At 37.8% G+C, this 18,424-nt stretch overlaps 1 protein-coding gene and 1 non-coding gene across 3 annotated transcripts in view; both read left to right on the forward strand.

Moving 5' to 3' along the window:
• The window catches only part of FZD6 (frizzled class receptor 6), a 33,706-nt gene that overhangs the window by 512 nt on the left and 14,770 nt on the right, over positions 1–18,424 (forward strand). For both annotated transcript variants that reach the window (XM_008001271.3, XM_008001270.3), the window contains exon 2: positions 636–957. In XM_008001271.3, the coding sequence (XP_007999462.1) occupies positions 781–957 (177 nt within the window). In that variant the 5' untranslated portion in view covers positions 636–780. The remainder of the gene's footprint in view (positions 1–635; positions 958–18,424) is intronic.
• Positions 9,490–9,532, forward strand: LOC140712346 (small nucleolar RNA ZL63). Its single transcript, XR_012093875.1, has one exon. It is a non-coding gene; the product is annotated as a small nucleolar RNA ZL63 (small nucleolar RNA).

The following is an 18,424-nucleotide window of genomic DNA, read 5'->3' on the forward strand; positions in this document are numbered from 1 at the left end:
ATCCGGGGCCCACAGCCTTCCTCCCCCAGGGGACTGCCTTCGCCCTTCCCGCGGGACGGATTTGCGCACTTTCCTTTCGACGGCAGCACTACACCCTCCTAGCCACTGAAAACTGCAATGTTGCTCCTTCGCTGGAGGAATCCTAAAAGTCTCCCTCTAGTTGGCCTTTTGAAAAACGAGAAAACTAAGACTGCTACAAAAATTGACTCTTTAGAGTCTTTTACAAGTTTAAGAACTCTTTGAGTCTTAAGGAATTTCCCAGGGCCTTAGTTTTCTTGTAGTTAATAAGCTTTCCAACAGGGGCCCTTAGATTGTATGCTTATATTAATCTTTTATGATTTACTCCGAATCACCAGCGTTCCTTTTTTCCTCCATCTTACTCTTGCCATTCCCCCTTTTAACCCTGTGTTCCATACAGCAGCAGCCTCCTAGCATCGGTTTCCTAGAGGTGCAGCTTCCTTAGCAAATGATGCATTCCATGCTAAGGCAGGTGGAAGAGTATCTCGCTAGGACAGAATTTTCCGTTGTTTTTCCAGTGTTTGTTACCTGGGATGAAAATCTTAACTCTGCACTTTGACCCCACATTTGAGTTTACGACAAATGTTGCTGATACACCCTCTTGTTTGTTTTTACAGTAATTGACCCATTTTCAGGTTTTCCTGAAAATGAATAAAATCGTGAAATGAGGAATTTGAATATTTTATCTTTGGATGGGGATCTTCTGAGGATGCAAAGAGTGATTCATCCAAGCCATGTGGTAAAATCAGGAATTTGAAGAAAATGGAAATGTTTACATTTTTGTTGACGTGTATTTTTCTACCCCTCATAAGAGGGCACAGTCTCTTCACCTGTGAACCAATTACTGTTCCCAGATGTATGAAAATGGCCTACAACATGACATTTTTCCCTAATCTGATGGGTCATTATGACCAGAGTATTGCTGCCGTGGAAATGGAGGTGAGTAGTGCTTCCTACCTTTATTGAAAAGTAGTTTATGCTCTGTTCTAGAAACTAGTAATGTGACTTATTTTTAAACACAGCCGATTTCTTCAAGTTGTGTACAAGTCGTGTTTTGAAAAGTCCTTTTGAAAATTAAATCCCTCTACTGACTTATGTTTTATGTACATTTGCGGCCCGGTTTAGTAGACTCGTTTAAATAGGGTTCATTTTATGTAATGAAGTATGGTGACAAATGATTTCTAAATACCTTGTACCTGGAAAATATTTTGCTTTCCTGAATCAAGTATGATAGTTCGTCTAAATGTGAATTCTGAATATTTTTCTAATTCAGTGAACATGTAATATTTATTGCCTGGACTAAAAGTGAAGAAATCTGTATGTTTTTATAAGTAGTTGTAATATTCACTTGGTACAATTTTTCTGAAATAAACAAATTATCAGAATATTTTGTTGCTGTAGACTGTATTTTAAGGTTATCACAAAGTCTCTGAAAAGTGACTTTGTTTTCTAAGCATAGCACATGTATGTTCTTTATAAGATACTTGTTAAAAGAAACCACTTGGGAGGAGTACAGTGACACTAAAGATTGCCTTAGGTGCCTTAGTTACCTGTCTCTGGTTTAGAGATATGCAAATTACTAGGGAGTGTGGGAAGAAGGCTACCTGTACAGACAGGAACCTGCCTTCCCATGCAGATTTGTTAGGTTGTTAAGTCTCCTGAAGGGAACTGGACACATGTATTGTTTTTGTAGTTTTTCTCCAGAAAAACTGAGAATAGTAAAGGCTTTTTTCCCTCAGATTGTTGCTAAGAGAAGAAATCCCTACAAATTTAATATATATACTATTTTTAAAATTGATTAGATTTGATTTTGCAGCTTTGAAAGTTTTCTATTGTTGTTCAATTGAATAGTCGTCTGACTGCCTCATTGTGGACTCATGTCTGGAATAGGAAAGCTTATAAATACTAAGTAGATGTTATTTAAAAGGATAATACAGATTGTATTATTGTTATCTTTCAGTGTTTTTTTTTCAAACCGATGCAAGATGTCCTTTTGAACACTGAACAAATGATGCACTGAGACTTTCATTAATCACAACCATTTTGATAGTTCAGTCTGATTCAATATAAAGTGTATAAAGTATATAGTGAGAACACCGTGAAGCAATAATTACTTCATTCATTCACTTTTTTTCTGATGATGTCTTGTAGTGTTCATGTTTTGATAGTGTTCCTAAATTTTTTTAATCTGATTTCCTTTGTATGTGATAACTACATACATTTTAAGGTTTTTGTTTTTTCTTTTAGAGATGGGGTCTCACTATGTTGCCCAGGCTGGTCTTGTACTCCTAGGCTCAAGTGATCCATCCTGCCTCAGCATCCCAAAGTGCTAAGATTACAGGCGTGAGCCACTGCACCTGGCCGACCATTTTAAGTTTGAATGCTAGCAGTGACCTTATAAATTGATATCATCTAGACTCAAGAGAAATACATCCCTGCTATTAAATGCCTATAATGATAAGATAGTAGCAACTAGCTTTGTTCTACACATGTAGAACCAATTGTTTTTTACTTTAAAAAAAAAAAAAGTTACTTTTTAATTTACCTAGCTTCTTTCCCAACTGGTTTTGTGCCTGGATATTATCAAGAAGGCTTTTGGTTCTTACCTCTTTTATGTGATTGCTAACACTACCAATCTCTTCATTATATAATTTTCCACATGTAAGTAACTTTTCTCATAGCCTTTGCTAATGAAGTTTTTGTTTGTTTGTTTGTTTGTTTTTTATTTTTTTTTTTTGCTATAAATCATACTTCAGTAAGTTTAAGGATACACAAGAAGAAAGCCCTGAAGCAGTCACAATACCAGCGTTAACCTAAGTCTACAGAAGAAAGGAAAGAGAAATGAAAAGGCAAAAATATTGTCAACCTGGGTCAGGCTTTTAATCCCTATATGTAATTTTTTAGTCTATACTGTTGTGTTTTTCCTACCACCCCATTCCTATTTTTCCTTATACAATAGTATTCTCTTTTAGTTCCTGTATTTGAATGTCCAAAATCCTATAATTTGAGAGTTGTAAGTGACCCTAAAGATCATACAGAGCTTCTTAGCCTTTTTTGTGCCATTAACCCCTTCTCAGAATAAGTTTTAATATTTAAATAAATAAAATGGGTAGCATTACAAAGAAAACAAATTATATTGAAATATACTTATAGCTCAGGTAAAGAACCCCTGAACCCTTCATTATACAGATGAAAAAACTGAAACCCAGAAAAGTTATGATTTGTCCAAGGTTCAGGCACTCCAATCTGATAGTCTTCTCTGTCTACATGGACCATAATGTCATCTTTAACTGTTTTTTTTTAAGGCTCTTGTCCTTATTGGATAAACAAGATAATATTTCTTATGCTTTAGAATGCAATGTGTAAATTTCACACTTTGCTACTTCTTTGCAAACTTCATTTAGATAAAAATTAAACTGGGTGATTGTTTTACCTCTGTTTAGCTCTGTCTGTCTTTTTCCTTCTTACAAGCACCTTGAATACAAAGTCTTATTAGACCAAAAATAAAATCTCTGTGTCACACACCTGTAGTCCCATCTACTCTGGAGGCTGAGGTGGGAGGATCACTTAAGCCCAAGAGTTGGAGGCTGCAGTGAGCTATGATTGTTCCATTGCACTCCAGTCTGGGCAACAGAGTGAGACTTTAACTCACCAAAACAAAATGAAAACAATAACAACAAAAACAAAGCAAAAGTTAACTCCCTAATCTTCAGTCTCTCTAGTGGTGCCACAGTGATTTTACTATAATTCAAGTTTGTGCAGTCCACTTTAGGGTTAAAATCCTTCATCATTTTCCCTAAAGCTGGAGAAATAAAGACCTGATTCTTGAGCACCCCAGGCCCTTCATGTGAAACTCTGGCTTCTTGTCTAGTCTCCCATCTTGTACCATCCCACATTGCACACACTGCTTTAGCCAACTGACCTGTTTGGAGAATTCAAATCCATATTACTCTCCGTCACCTCTGTATCTTTACACACACTGTATCCTCTGGTGAGCTGTCTGTCTACCTAGCTTTCTTCACCTGCTCAATTCCTTCAGGTCTCAGTTAAAGCAATAACTGTTTTTAGTGAACCCTTCTTTCACCTTTCTCCTGAGCATATTTAATCAGCCCACTCTACACCCTTACAGTACTTATAATGTACATTTGTTCTTATACTTATCATGCTGTTTTACAGTGATCTACATGTCTCTAGATTGAGAGTTAGTTGAAGGTAGGGATGGTGGGTTTGTTTTGTTTTGTTTTTCCATTTCTATCCCTAATACTAAGTACAATGCCTCTGAGCATGGTAGAGGCTCCATAGAAGCTAAATAAAGAAAAAGGTAGGATTTTATGTCCCAGTAAGTCAGCAAAGGGAATTTTCCCTCCAAATCTTTACTTTCCACTTCTATCATCTATAGTGTCCAAATCAAAGACATACTAATATTTTTAGGTGGTTTACATACCATTCTTTTTCATCCTGTCTGAGCCTAGCTTTAATGAAATTTATCAGTTGACATCCTCTGTTTTGTTTCCCACATTAGCTCTACACGTACTCATTAGAATTTGTTTAAAGAATTTGATTTTTAACCATTTCTAGTTATTTATATGAAGTAAAGGAATTCAACTTTTGATTGGACCGTTGGATTATAAGCTATATGCATCTTTTTTTTTCCAAACATTGTACTTTAGTCCTTAAGTGTATATTCCAGTTGAGTACTAAAGTATAGCTGCTTGTAACTTGGCTTTTACTAAAAATGTGTTTTATAGCTTCTCTAAAGATCAGTTTAGGTTTTACACCTCCAACCCAATTGCCTTTAGTTTCTGCTGGTTCCTATTGAATTTCCAGGATTCACTGTGTATTAGTATTAGGATGAGGGGCTGAAGAATTGCCTGATGGCTATGGCAATGAATTGTACTCTGTTAGCCACCAAGAATCCCGTATAAGTCAAGAGATCTATCTCATTCCTTTTTTGTTCCTAGTTTTCATTTTGTAACAGCTATCCTGTTCTATAGAATGTAAGCATTTATGGTCATTTTTAATCTGTGATTATATGAGATGGTTTAGAGCAATGGTTCTTAAACTTTAGTTCATAGACCAGCAGCTTGTGAGCTTGTTCGAAATGCAAGTTCACAGACTGCTACCCCAACCTACTGAATCATGATCGCTGAAGAGGGAGCCCAGCTGTGGTTGCACAAGCTGCCCAGGTGTTTCTTATGAGTGTTAAAGTTCAAGACCCACTGGTTTAGAAGTTTGGATTGCAGATTTTTACTGTAAAAGACAAAATTATTTTGGTTTTCCAGACCATACAGTCTCTGTCACAGCTATTCAACTTTGAAATTGTAGCACAGAAGCAGCCACAGACAATATGCCAACAAATGAGTGTAGCTGTGTTTCAATAAAACTTTATTTACAAAAACAGGCAGTGTTCAATAAAACTTTATTTACAAAAACAGGCAGTGGGCTATATTTGAACCAGGAGCTACAGTTTGCTGAACCTTGGTTTAAAGTATTTGAAAATGTTTTAAGGTTAGTGTAGAATGTAATAAGTGGACATTATGTGCATTCTTATGTTAATACATTACCTGAGTTATATGTTACTTTCCACATAAATTTTTTTAAGTAAAATTTATCACAGACAAAAAGGATCTCACTGGGATATCTTGGTTCTTTAATTTTGTTTTGGAGATTGCTTAAAATGAGGGACTTCAGTTTTTTCCTTATTTTATTATGTGAACCTGAAATCATTTGTATTACAAAGAGTTAATTTACAATTCTGCATAGTAACTGGGCTTTGTAATGAAAAGGATGTACAGTCTAACTCTCCCAAGTGGAAAAACAAATGGCTGCTGCTTTTCCATTGTGTTCCTTTTGTTTCATATCTAGAGCATTGTTTCACATATTGTGAGATTGAGGTCCCTTGAGAGACTGATTTCATCCTGAAAGAGCTGAGACTGATGTAGGGAAAATGGAAACAAGAATGTTGTATTTTTCTATTTCAATTGCCTTCATTGAGGTCTAGGCAAAAGCCAGGTCATGTATTGTGTTTGGAACAGCAAGTGGTCATTCCCCTTTTAAACAGTCTAAAGGGAAGTGAGCCAAAAAAAAAAAAAAAAAAAAAAAAAAAAACTTTCCTTTCCACCTGTTAATATGTGCTGTTAGAATGTCTCTATTCGGTTAAAAATAAATGGAGAAAAACTGGATACACAGACTTTTAAGGAAAATATCTATTTCTGTTGCATAGTAGCTTTTAAGCATTTTTATTTTCCTGTTTTTCGAAGAGTCCAGTCCCTTCCTGCTTTCACCTTTCTTCCATATTCTCTACCCTTGTATGTCCATACACAAAGAAAGAAAATGTTTAGTGAGATTAACCTGTTTGTTTTTCAGGAAAGACTATCTGAAAATAACTGTAGCTATTCTGAAAGTAAGATATTAATCATATAAAATGAAATAAATACTGAGAAGTGTTCCAAGCCAGTTGCGTGTATAATGACTACTGTTGTGTTTTAAAGGTAGAAACCTTCCTTTGTGATGTTGCATTGCAGTAGCAGGAAAAGTCCCTTGACTCCTTCTTTTGAATCTGCAGAATAAGGGCAGGACTGTATGTGAAGAGAAAGGATATTTCTCCTGGGAGGCTCTGCTGAGAAGCACAAGGTTCCTAGCCCATTCCTTAGTATTCCACGGGAAGACTGTTGTGATTATTTCCTTTCCCCAAGAACGTGGCATGTAAAATGAAACTTTATTACTCTAGGTTATATATTTGTCATGTGTTCGTTCATTCATATTTATTGAATATGTACCTGAATATATAGCTTTCCCAGAATTGTAGTTTTTCAAGTTCTAAGGTTTACATTAAAAAAATAATTGATTCTAGATCAATTCCTTTGTAGTATCAATCAGTTAATATGTACATTTGTCTAATTTCCAAAGGAAATCTCTTTTGGAGAAATGATTTAAATTTTCTAATGGTCCCTCACAAGAAATAGTTTTAAAATAACAAGTTTTCCATTATGGAAATAATGTAAATTCCTGCTTTTTATTCTCTTGTATTCCAGCTCCACTTTACATTTTTTAAAGAAGGTGACTTGCCTGAGATTGATCACATTCATGAAAATAAGTAACAAAATTTGCACCACTTTCCTATACAGTAGTCCATTGGCATTCTCAAAGAATTTACTCAAGACTTTTATAACCACTTTAACAGTATTTTCCCAGTGAAGTGTAACTGAAAACATTTAAGGGCCCCTTTAGACTTTAGTGAGCCTGTTGTTTTGCTAAGGTTCATCACTTTTTTTCAACCACATTTTAAATTTCTTTCACTCAGTTTTCATCACCATCACTGTAAATCGACTTTGTTTTTGGTGCCAATTTAGAGCAAGAAATATAACTTTTCTCACTGCATGGGAGTTACTGTGTATGTCACCATGAGTAGAAAGCACAAATCCTGAGCTTAGGATCAGATGCTTTGGAGTCACTTGGTCTTGTTCACTGTTGATGTGGCTTGCTTCCATGTACCAGTGGGATTCTGATTCATGCTTCAGAAAAGTGACAAACGTTTATATATCCCATATTTTCAGTACTCAGGGAAGGAAGGCACTGCCAAGATACTGCCACAGGACCACTCTGCTTAGGTTATGCTTTATATATTTTTAAGAAACCAAACAGTTCCTTCTTTTGATCCCTCTCAATTAAAATTCTAGCCCAGACTTTCCATTCAGGATCTTACAGTGCCACCTACCCCAGGCTCATATTATGGTTCCTTCCATTATCATATTATTATAGCATCAGGAGCTAGCTGGTCCTTTCCCTGTATATTTCACTGAGACCAGCTGGTATTTATTCATTCAACAAATATTTGAATGCCTAAATAAATAAATATTTGAGGCACTGTTCAGGTACTTGACATACAGTAATGCACAAACAGACCTCACAGAATTTATATTCTGGTGGAGGGAATGTAAAACAACCTATCTGTTTTTGTCATTGTACTTTCAGTTCTACTTTTTGACAAAGGCTTATTTTCTTAGATTACTTTTTTGCCCTTGTTTACTCATTTCCAAAAAATACTTTTAGACTTATTTTAATATTATTTTGCCCTGGTCATTTCTTCACTGGTTTTATATAGCTCTTAACTCTTTTAACTCTGAAAAAGGAGCCTCCTTTCCTTGTGTTCTAAGGTTTTTGTTTTTTGTTTGTTTGTTTGTTTTTGTTTTTATGTCCTTTCCACCTTAGATAGGGTACCCAGACTGGTTAAGCAGAAAAGGAATTGATTATAAGAGTAGCAGGTAGCTCATAGAATCAACAGGTGGGCTAGAATTCAAGCTCAGGCTGTAAGGAAACATGCTACAGCTAAGATGCTGGCACAGGTATAGTCTACTTGGGAACTTATAAGCAGGGGATTTCAGTGAGGACGAGTCTTGGATAGAAAGGATCCAGGATACTTAACCTGACACTAGATAGTTGGTTGATCCTGCTGGGACATGATACCATATTGAGGGCTTAAGATTGGTTACTGCTCTGCTTCTGGCAAATGAACTACTCAGCAATAGAAGGAGAAGTCTATGCTATTGGATCTGGGCAGTCTTCTGCCACCATGACCCTTTTGTTCCTGAGCCTATTAAGCCTATACTGGTGTAACTAGAGAAAAGGCTGATTGACATCCACAGAGTAGATTATTTAGTCTACACATTTAAGAGCCTCCTCTGTCTTGGGACCTTTGGGTTTGCATTCACATGCAAAAAAAAATTTTATTTTTGAGATTATAGGCCCATTTTGGAGAAGTCCAGTCACATACTGCTTTTCTGGACTCCTAATACCAGTTCTCTAGAACTCTTCCAAGCTCTTGTTGCTTGCAGGTCCCTATCTTGTTATACCATTAGCTATAGCCCATGAATCAATGTAACTTCTTACCTGAGACCATCTTTCTACTGATAACATAGACAGTGATTGAAGTTCTGCCTGCTAGGGTTACCTCTGAATGGAGTTATAATCCTACAGTAGCTCACTCTTGGCTGGGGCCAGCTATTGTAAGCCAGGCTGTAATTGTTTCTTCATGAGTCATTTGGTCAGAGGGAACTCTCCTTGAAGCCGTAGGTGTGTTTTAAGGAAAGGATTGTAATATGGCAGAAGCAGGCATTCTGAGAATGTGCTACTTTCCCATATCTTTGAGATCTACCCGGCCACTTGAAGATGAATGCAACTGGTCCCTGACATCATGAGTTGGTGAGTTCAGTAACACTCAATTCATGAGAGGTAACTTGACTTGATGATCTCTAGATGTTCTCTCCTGTTTAGTTTCTATGAGGAACTAGTAGCAAAAGCCAAGTCCCTTTTAATTATGTAGGTTTAATCTCCTCATCTGTACTTGTGTCTTACTATGGCATCTAGAGTACATGTCTATGGCCTCATCATCTTTATGTCTTCGATAAGATAGATTAGTGTGATGTCCTGTGAAGTTGGTGATATGTTTCACTGCCTGAATTTGAGGCACAGAGTTGAAGAGCTGATGTTCCCCTAAGGCTGAAGCTCTTAAACTTTGGTGTGCATCAGAATCATCTGAAGGACTTGTTAAAACACAGATCACTGGCTCCACCCCTGAGTCCCTGAATCAATAGGTCTGGGATGGGGTGGAAAAATTCCACATCTAACAAGTTCCTAGGGGATGCTGATGCTGCTCACTCAGGGGCCACTCGTTGGGAACCACTGCTCTAAGGCAAGTTGGCAAAGATATGCTGCTGTCCCTGCTGGGTGAGAACAAATTGCTTTTGTAGAAGAAAGAACTGGCTAGCTTGGAGAGGCATACAAGGTGCCTGAGCTTTACTATTTGCTACAGGAAAGAGACCACATCTGGAGAATCACCTTAGCCAATTGAGTTGAGGTTGCTTAAGACAATCCACTGGAAAGTTGAAATGAGCAGGTGGTGGGAACTGTTACCCCTGAGTGTGTTTCTAGTGGTGTTGCCAATCTCTGAAAGTCCCCTTAATCTGCTGTATGGTTTTTGATTTTCTATCATGGTAGGGAGGGAGACCCTAATGGTTTTTGTTTGGTCCCTACCATAATAACATTTACCCAGGAAACAAATATGATGATTGTGCTTTTGCTAAATACAGCTATTTTAAGTGTACATACATGAACTTGGAAAATTGCAGTGGGTTGGATTTAGGTCTCACTGAACCCTTGTCAAAAGCCCATTTATCATCTTACCTCCAAAAGCCCAGTCTCTGAAGCTAGCACAATGAATCTAGAATCTCTGAGAAATAACCCCGTATCAGTATGTCTTAGCCCCATCTAAAATTGTATTATTTCCTCCTCAATTTGTAACCCTCAGAAACCAATATAAATTACAGTCTTACAACTAGTTTGTAGGTCTTTTTTTCAGATTCGATTTTGACTTGATGCTCCTAAGGCATGCTGGGGTGAAACTCTCGTTATAGGTTGAGACACTGAAGACTGGTGGGATGGGGCAGGGGGCTATTTATTTTCTTCTTACAGAAAGGGTCTGCCTTGAGAACTGCAGGTTCCGAGCACTCTGTGATATCCTGAGCCTTGTCATGTGTCCCCACTATAGAACTCTGGGTCTCACTGTTTCCTAGTTACAATATCACCAGGTCTCTTACATGAATGGGAAGCACATTAAACTGATATAATTTAGCCACCTGCAGATCAAACTGCTTGGTTTTCAGCTCCTTAAGCCTTAAGTCCTTTTAGTCCTTGTGTGTGTGTGTGTGTGTTTCATTTTTTTTTTAAAGACAGGGTCTCACTCTGTTGCCTGGGCTGGAGTGCAGTGGCACAATCATAGCTCAGTGTAACCTCAAGTGAGCCTCAGGCCTCAGCCCCAGAGGCAGCTGGGACTATAGGGCTGTGTGCATCCAGAACCTGCTAATTTTTTTTTTTTAAGAGACAGGGTCTTGCTGTGTTGCCCCGGCTGGTCTTGAACTTTCAGCATAAAGCAGTCCTTCCACCTTGGCCTCCCAAAGTGCTGAGATTACAGGTGTGAGCCTCCGTGCCCAGCCTAGTGTTTTGCTCCTCACCTTGAGTCAAAAATTCAGAGATGCCAGTTTGTTATTCTCTTCCTAAACCAAGCAGTACTATTAGAAGTCAACACCCTACCCTACAATCTGAATAACTCATGCTTTTTATATTATTTTCTGGTTTTCTGGCAGCAGCCACTCATTTGATCTCCCATAGCCTCATGTTCACGGGGCACATCACTCTAATATGTACAGAGAAGCTAAGCGAAAAACAAGCTAAGTGCTTACAAGGATAACTTAATTCACTTTGCCATGCATTGCCAGATTTCCATCTTTAAATACTAACAGGATGCTCACTGCCTTTGGCCTCAGACCAGAAACCCAGTTCTAGAGTTCCTCCTGTTTTGCTGAGATCACTTGCAAACCATTCTGTATGTTTTTTTTTCTGTACTGGTTGGTCTTCTTGATTACAAACAACAGAAACCAATTCTGACTAAGGAGAAAATAGATAGATATTGGACAGCTTGTAAGATTAATGGGAAGGCCGGAGAACCAGGTTCAAAATGTAAGGAGGAGCAAAGGGAACTGGGGCATGGCTAAGGTCATACCACAGGATTAGTTTGTCACCAGTGCCAATACCATTGGATACTTCCTGAGCCATTGTCACTGGACACTTATTTGGCCACTGCAAGAATTACTGATCACATTGCAGCTTCCTCAAATAATCTGACTATATCTGTTCTTTTGCATAACCCTCTCCCCAGGAATCACAATACCCAGAGTATACAAATGGCCAAGCTTAGGTCAGGAGCCTATGTTTTCATTGCCAGGTTGTATCCCTGAATCCCTCTTAGCTTCCATGGTGTCTTACCTACTTTTGGATTCCCCCTAGTAGTAAATATTCACTCTAGAGCACAGTGCAAAACAGTGTTACTCTCTGGGAACAGTGATTCATACTTGTAATCCCAGCATTTTGGGAGGCTGAGGCAGGAGAATCACTTGAGCTCAGGAGTTCAAGACCAGTCTGGGCAACACAGACTCTCTCTACTTGGGAGGCTGAGGCCTGAGGCTCACCTGAGCCCAGGAACGGGAGGCTGCAGTGAACTATGATTGTGCCACTGCACTCCAGCCTAGGCCACAGAGTGAGAACCTATCTCTTAAAAAAAAAAAAAAAAAAAGTGTTCCTTACCAAGGAGAAAATTTCACTGTAGCACCTACAGTTGTTGTGAAATTGATCTCCAGTTCTTCTACTCAATTCTTTGTTACCCTCTTCCTAAACTTTTGAGCCATAAATCTCCTTAGTAGTCATCTAGTTCATCACTCTCACTTTCCTGATGGATACTCTGAGACTCAGAAACAGAAAACTACCTGCCAAAGGAAGCACAGGTAGTTAAATTAAATAGTTAGAATTAAAGTATTAGAATTAAAGAAGAGTTAGAACCTAGTTAGAGTTAAAATGCTGGCATTATTTCCAACGAAGGATTATATAAAATACTCCATATATTTTGATTTTGATTCTCATTTTTCATTTTTCTTACTGTTGGCTCAGGCTGTTTTTCACGATAGAGATGTGAATTGCCTTCTCAGATGTCCTCTTCTTTCTCATCTCTGCCAGTACTAATAGTAACTGCTGTTTCCAGGGATTTCTGCCAGGGACTGACCATTTCCTTAAAGGAGCTGACCTTTTATTTCTTGAGTTTTGAAACTGTAGTAAATAGCACTGTTTTGGTTATTGAATGGTAGAATCTCAGAACCAACATTGATAGTTATTAGATGAGTTTTTTTGAGAATGAAATTTGAAAGGAGGAGTTTATAAGTGAGATCATGAAGGCACTGGGTTACTAAGAGTTGAAGAAGGTGGTATCACTAAAGGGGAGTAAAAGGAACAGACTGATGTGACCAGGTTTGATATCTACTCAATTCATGGATTTGCACTTTAATTCATGAGTTTAATTCACAGGTTTGGCACTTACCATGCTAAATGCTAGTTTAATAACATGATGAAATTCATAGCATAAAATTAAGGGCATAAGAAATATCTCAATGTGTCATGTTAGATTTGGTTTCTGAGAATGGTACCCAGGACATTTTGAGGAAGAACATAAAATATTTCGATCATGATTTTTACTTCAAAAGACTGAAAATATGTTCCTCCTAGTTATGTTTCAACAGATTAGTATAACGAGTTCAATACTAGGCTGACTACCCATTATTTAAAGTGCTGTGATTTGTTCTGAAAGTATTCTATATGATGGAATACTTGCTTTTGCTTCAGGAGATACATCATCATCTGGAATGTAATCAACATAGCTTGAGGTTTTATAGTGTTTGATATGTATCCTGTGAACATTAATTTTTTTAAACTGAAGAGTTTCTTTCATGTGGAAGAGTCCCAATCCTCTTGATATATTTTCTTCCCTTCATCTTCATTGGCATTTTTGCCTGTCGCTGTGCTTTGGGAAAGGGTAATTTTCAGGGAGAAACGGACAAGCAGCACAGAGTGAAGGTTAAAGAGGACATACTCTGGAGTCATAGGGACATTAGTCCTAGTTCTACTTCTTACTACTATTGTGACTATACAAGTTCCTTAACCTCTCAGAGTCTCAGTTGCCTTAGCTGCAAGGTGGAGAGAACAAGTTGTAATAAAGGAAAATGGTATATGAAAAAGCACAGTGCCTGGTTTTTGGTAAGTACCAAATGAGCCAAAGCTCTGATTTATTATTAGTAGCCATAGAATTGGTAAAAGTAGCACTCAATCAGGAATAAAGATACCTAGCTTCTAATTCAGAGTACATTTTGGAATGTGAGTAACAATTTTCATAAGAAATTGGCTTCAGTTTTCTCACTTGATCCAAGGGCTTAGATTAGGTCAGTGGTTTTCCATCTGGGATCTCTGGAGGTACTTTGAGGTCACTGGTAGCAAAGGGGAATGGTGAGAGGTATCTCAGCAGGGAGAGCTTCCTTTTCAGCCCAAGAAACTGTGCTTTTATTTGTTTAGTATATCGGCCTCCTTTTAACTTCTTATTTAAGGAAAATGTTTCTTGGCAAAATGTGTATGTGTGCATGCACAGACACACATACACTTCGAAAATAATTAACTTAAAGGTTTTCTCTCAAGTCCCTTCCAAGTCTAAAATTCTTTAAGGCTGTTCATCTGCAACTGAACTTGGAAGTTGGTGGCCCACACTGGATCTGAACTGAGACTTGATTTTTCTGTGTGTGTGTGTGTGGTGGGGAGGGGGAGGGGGTCCTGTTTCAAATGTGTAGATTAAAGTGCCAAAATCTAAAACTTGGGAAATTACACATAACAATCTAAGTTCTGTTTTCTTGGGAAAAATGGATATACCTGACAATTCTATGCCCCCATTTCCAAATAATAGTCTGCTGGGGTTGAGTAGCAGCTGCTTCCCAAATACTCCCCATCGTCTTACAGGCATTTGAGTTTACCTGGCTGGCCTATGAAGGTATCTGAGTTTTCAGCATTCAGTTTATCCTCCACACAGTGCAGGAATATCAACATTATTGGATTAGCCAACTTTGGCACTGTAGAAGAATTAGGGAAGTGACTTGTGTTTTCCATGTAAGAAAATTGTTTTAGTATAGCAAAAGTACATGTATTGCATTCATTTTGCCTGCCTTTGAACTAGATAATTACTTCTTAAGTGCTGACCACCAGTTAATCATGGCTTCTGAGTTAGAAGAACTAAATAAACACAGTGTGTTTTAATTCTTTCCACCAAAGGATCTGATTACCAGATAGTCAAAAAATTTAGGAACTAGGCTTTTTTGGGTCAGTAAACAAAGAGTTTACTAGAGTTTATTAGTTGCCTGCAGCTCCCCTTCTCCTACCTCAGGTTCAGAGGAGGATTTGCACACCTTCTGGGCACTCTCTCCCCCTCACGATAGAGGAAACTGAGAAAAGTACCATGCTATTTGCACTCCAAGTTCCTGTGAGGTGACAAAGGATCCAATCTCAGAGCATCATTCAAATAAAAGCAATAACATATGTCAACGGTGGCAACCCTGTCTCTGCTTAGTCACTTTGCCCTACCAGGACAGGGGAACTTCCCACTGGTCTGACATCCTCCATAGCTATTGTCCTCTAATTGTTGGGTGTGGGTTCTGTATATGCCCTTTAAGTCAGACTTAATTGTTAATTGTAGTCTATAATCAAAACTTATATTTACCTATTAATTTTTGTCTGCTTGACCGTTCATTTACTAAAGAAGATATATTGAAATTTCTCATGACTGTGGAATTGTCCATTTATCCCTATAGTTTTATTGCTTTTTGTTTATATGTTTTAAGTCTAGTTTTAAGATGTGTACAGTGCTCAGTAATGCATTTTAAAGTATACTTGTTGCACTTTATCCAGAACCTGAATGTTTTGTGGCAGGAGATATTTAATTGGCCATACTGATGAAAGAAGTTGTCATTCCTTCTTTTTGTATTTCAAAAATTTCCCAAAGCTTATAGGGAGCCCTTTCCTTATTTTTTTAATGCAGTTATAGATTTTGTTTTTTACCTTTAAACCTTTTCTTTCATTTCAATGGCATTTCTAGTGGAAGGAGATGCTAATATGTAGTCAGTGCATTTCCCTTGAATCAGAATTTTCATCTTCTCTCACTCTACTTGTTCTCCTTAGGTAGTTTCAGCCAATTATTTCAATTACCACTTTTATACTGATGACTTTTAAATCCATATCCTTAATTTAAAGTCTACCTTAATTTAAATACCACCTGCTAGTAGATATTCCATACTCAAATGTCCCATGGGCACTTCAGACTGTCCATCAACTGGTAAATTGTTAAGAAAATTATGGTACAGCCATACAGTGGAATATTACTCAGCAATTAAAAGGAATGAACTACTGATGCATCAAACAACATGACTGAATCACAACACAATGATGCTGAGTGAAAGAAGCCAGACAAAAAAGAAAACATATTATATGATTCCACTTATGCAAAATTATAGAAAATACCACTCTGCAGTGACAGAAGGCAGATCAGTTGTTGTCAGGCGTGAGAGTTACTGAGGGGCTGAGGAGAATGGAAGGGCGCGAGGGATGACAAGGGAGCCAGAGGAAACTTCTGGTGGTGAGGGATATATTCATTACCTTGATTGTGATAATCATTTCAAAACCTATCAAATTGTATACTTTATACATGTTCAGTTTATCATACATCAGCTGTACCTGAATAAAGCTGGAAAAGAAAACCCTCAATACTAAAAGGCTTTGAACAGAAAAATAATAGTCCTTACCCACCTTTTCTACCCACATCCCAGTCCTGCCCTTGAGAGGCAGCCTCTTTGAACTCTTTTAGGTGTTCCTCTGGTATGCAGGCCACATTCTAACTAACAGGTTTACTCTGTTGGTTATAGATTAATCAGTTTAGAACTTCAGGCTGTTTCTGTTTATTCTTTCCTATTAGGGTAGTTGATAATTCATTTCTCTTACCCTGCCACTTTTACTTCTCCTAATACAGTTTTTGATTAAATGAATAGTCACTGATAACCTGACTAGAAATATTAAATATTGCATACTGCTGAGTCAGGTAGTATACTCTGAGTACATTTATGTTTTTAATACCCTCCCGACAATTAACACAGTAGCTGTATTTTGCTTTGTTTTTTATGTAACAATGTCTGACTGTTTTTAGATATCCTAACAGACTTGTCATACACCTGGCAGCAATTTTCCTAGTGCTCAAAATAACATATAATCTGTCAATCTCAGTCCCCACTCCTTTCCCTTGGAGACCTTTCTTCCTCAGCCATCTGCCCTTCTGTCAAATGTGCTCGGATTGCTTCTGGACTAGATTTGTAGTTGTCACACGGAGAATTTCTCTTGTCATTCTTCACTGTTGAATCAGCTAATTCCTGGGTCCCATATTATTTTCCTTCCTGGTTTATTCATATCTTCCTTCAATTTATTTCAGGAATATTACATCTTCTAGTTGCTTCCTAAACAGGGATGCTTGAAAGTTTAAATTTTGTATTCGTTACAGCACCAAAAATGTCAGTAGTCTACCCTCTAAATGTTTGAGTGGATCTAGAATTCTAGGTTGAAATGCATTTTTCTTTATAATTTTATAGTTATTTTTTCTTTTTTTTCTAGCTTCTGATATTATCAAATATTCACAGTTTAATTTAGTTACATGTATTCTGGTTTTTTCCCCCCTCTGGAAACATTTATGATCTTCTCTGTCTTGATGCTCTGAAATGTTTTATTGATATGCTTTTTCAGTGTTCATTTATTGTTTTGGAGAATCGTGTATTTATTCTGTAAATATAGAGAAATGGCCATGTAGCAGACACTGTTTTAGGCACTGGAGCTAGAGCAGTGAGCAAAATAGAAAAAATCCTTTCCCTCTTAGAATTTACATTCTAGTGGTGAAGGCAAAAATTAAATAAACTAGTGCATAATGAAATGTCAGATAGTGATAAGGGCTTAAAAGAAATGCAAACCAGGGTAATGAGACAGATAAGAACAGGATAATTTTAGATAGGATGGGCAGGAATGCCTCTTTGAGGTGAATTGAGCAGAGACTCAAATGCTCAAATGAGGGCACAAGACTCACTATCTGGGTGAAGAGGTGAGGGGAACAGCCAGTGCAAAGACTCTGAGACAGAAACACACGTGAAACTATGAAAAGCAAAAGTCCAGTTTAGTGGCAGTGGAGTAAATAAGAGACAAAGTGGCCAGAAATGAAACTGGAGACATAGCGGGAAACCCGGAAATTTAAGGGCTCCTGGGAATTGGAAAAGACTTTGGAATTTATTTTATTGGAGTCTTTGAACAAGGATACACTTACATTTTAAAGAATCACATTGGTTGGGAAATTGACTGTAAGATTAGCAAGTGTGGGAAGTAGTGAGACCTGTTAGGAGGCCAGTTTAGTAGTTGAGGTGAAAGACAATAGTGGCTTAGATTGGGTGGTAATAGTGAGAAATGGTCAGATTTGGAATATACTTTAAAGGGAGAGTCAACAGGATTTGCTGATGGGTTGGAGATGGGATGAAAGAAGAGAGGAGTAAAGAACGAGTTGTAAGACCAGCCTGGCCAACATGGTGAAACCTCGTCTGTACTAAAAATACAAAAATTAGCTGGGCGTGGTGGTGTGCGCCTATAGTCCTAGCTGCTTGGGAGGCTGAGGCAGGAGAATTGCTTGAACCTGGGAGGCAGAGGTTGTGGTGAGCCGAGATTATGCCACTGCACTCCAGCCTGGTCAACAGAGCAATACTCCATCTCAAAAGAAAAAAAAGAAAAGAAAAAAGAAAGAAAGAAAAAAGAGCGAGTTGTAAGATTCTTGGCCTGAGCAACTTGGTGAATGGTGGCATTATTTACTGAGATGGAGAATACTAAGGGAGTGTTTGGGAGGCAGAGATATGGTGAGATTGAGTTGTATTTTGCATACTTTGGGTTCGAGATGCCCATTAACAGCCAAATGGGG

The sequence above is a fragment of the Chlorocebus sabaeus genome, chromosome 8 (assembly GCF_047675955.1).
Source record: "Chlorocebus sabaeus isolate Y175 chromosome 8, mChlSab1.0.hap1, whole genome shotgun sequence".
NCBI lineage: Eukaryota > Metazoa > Chordata > Mammalia > Primates > Cercopithecidae > Chlorocebus > Chlorocebus sabaeus.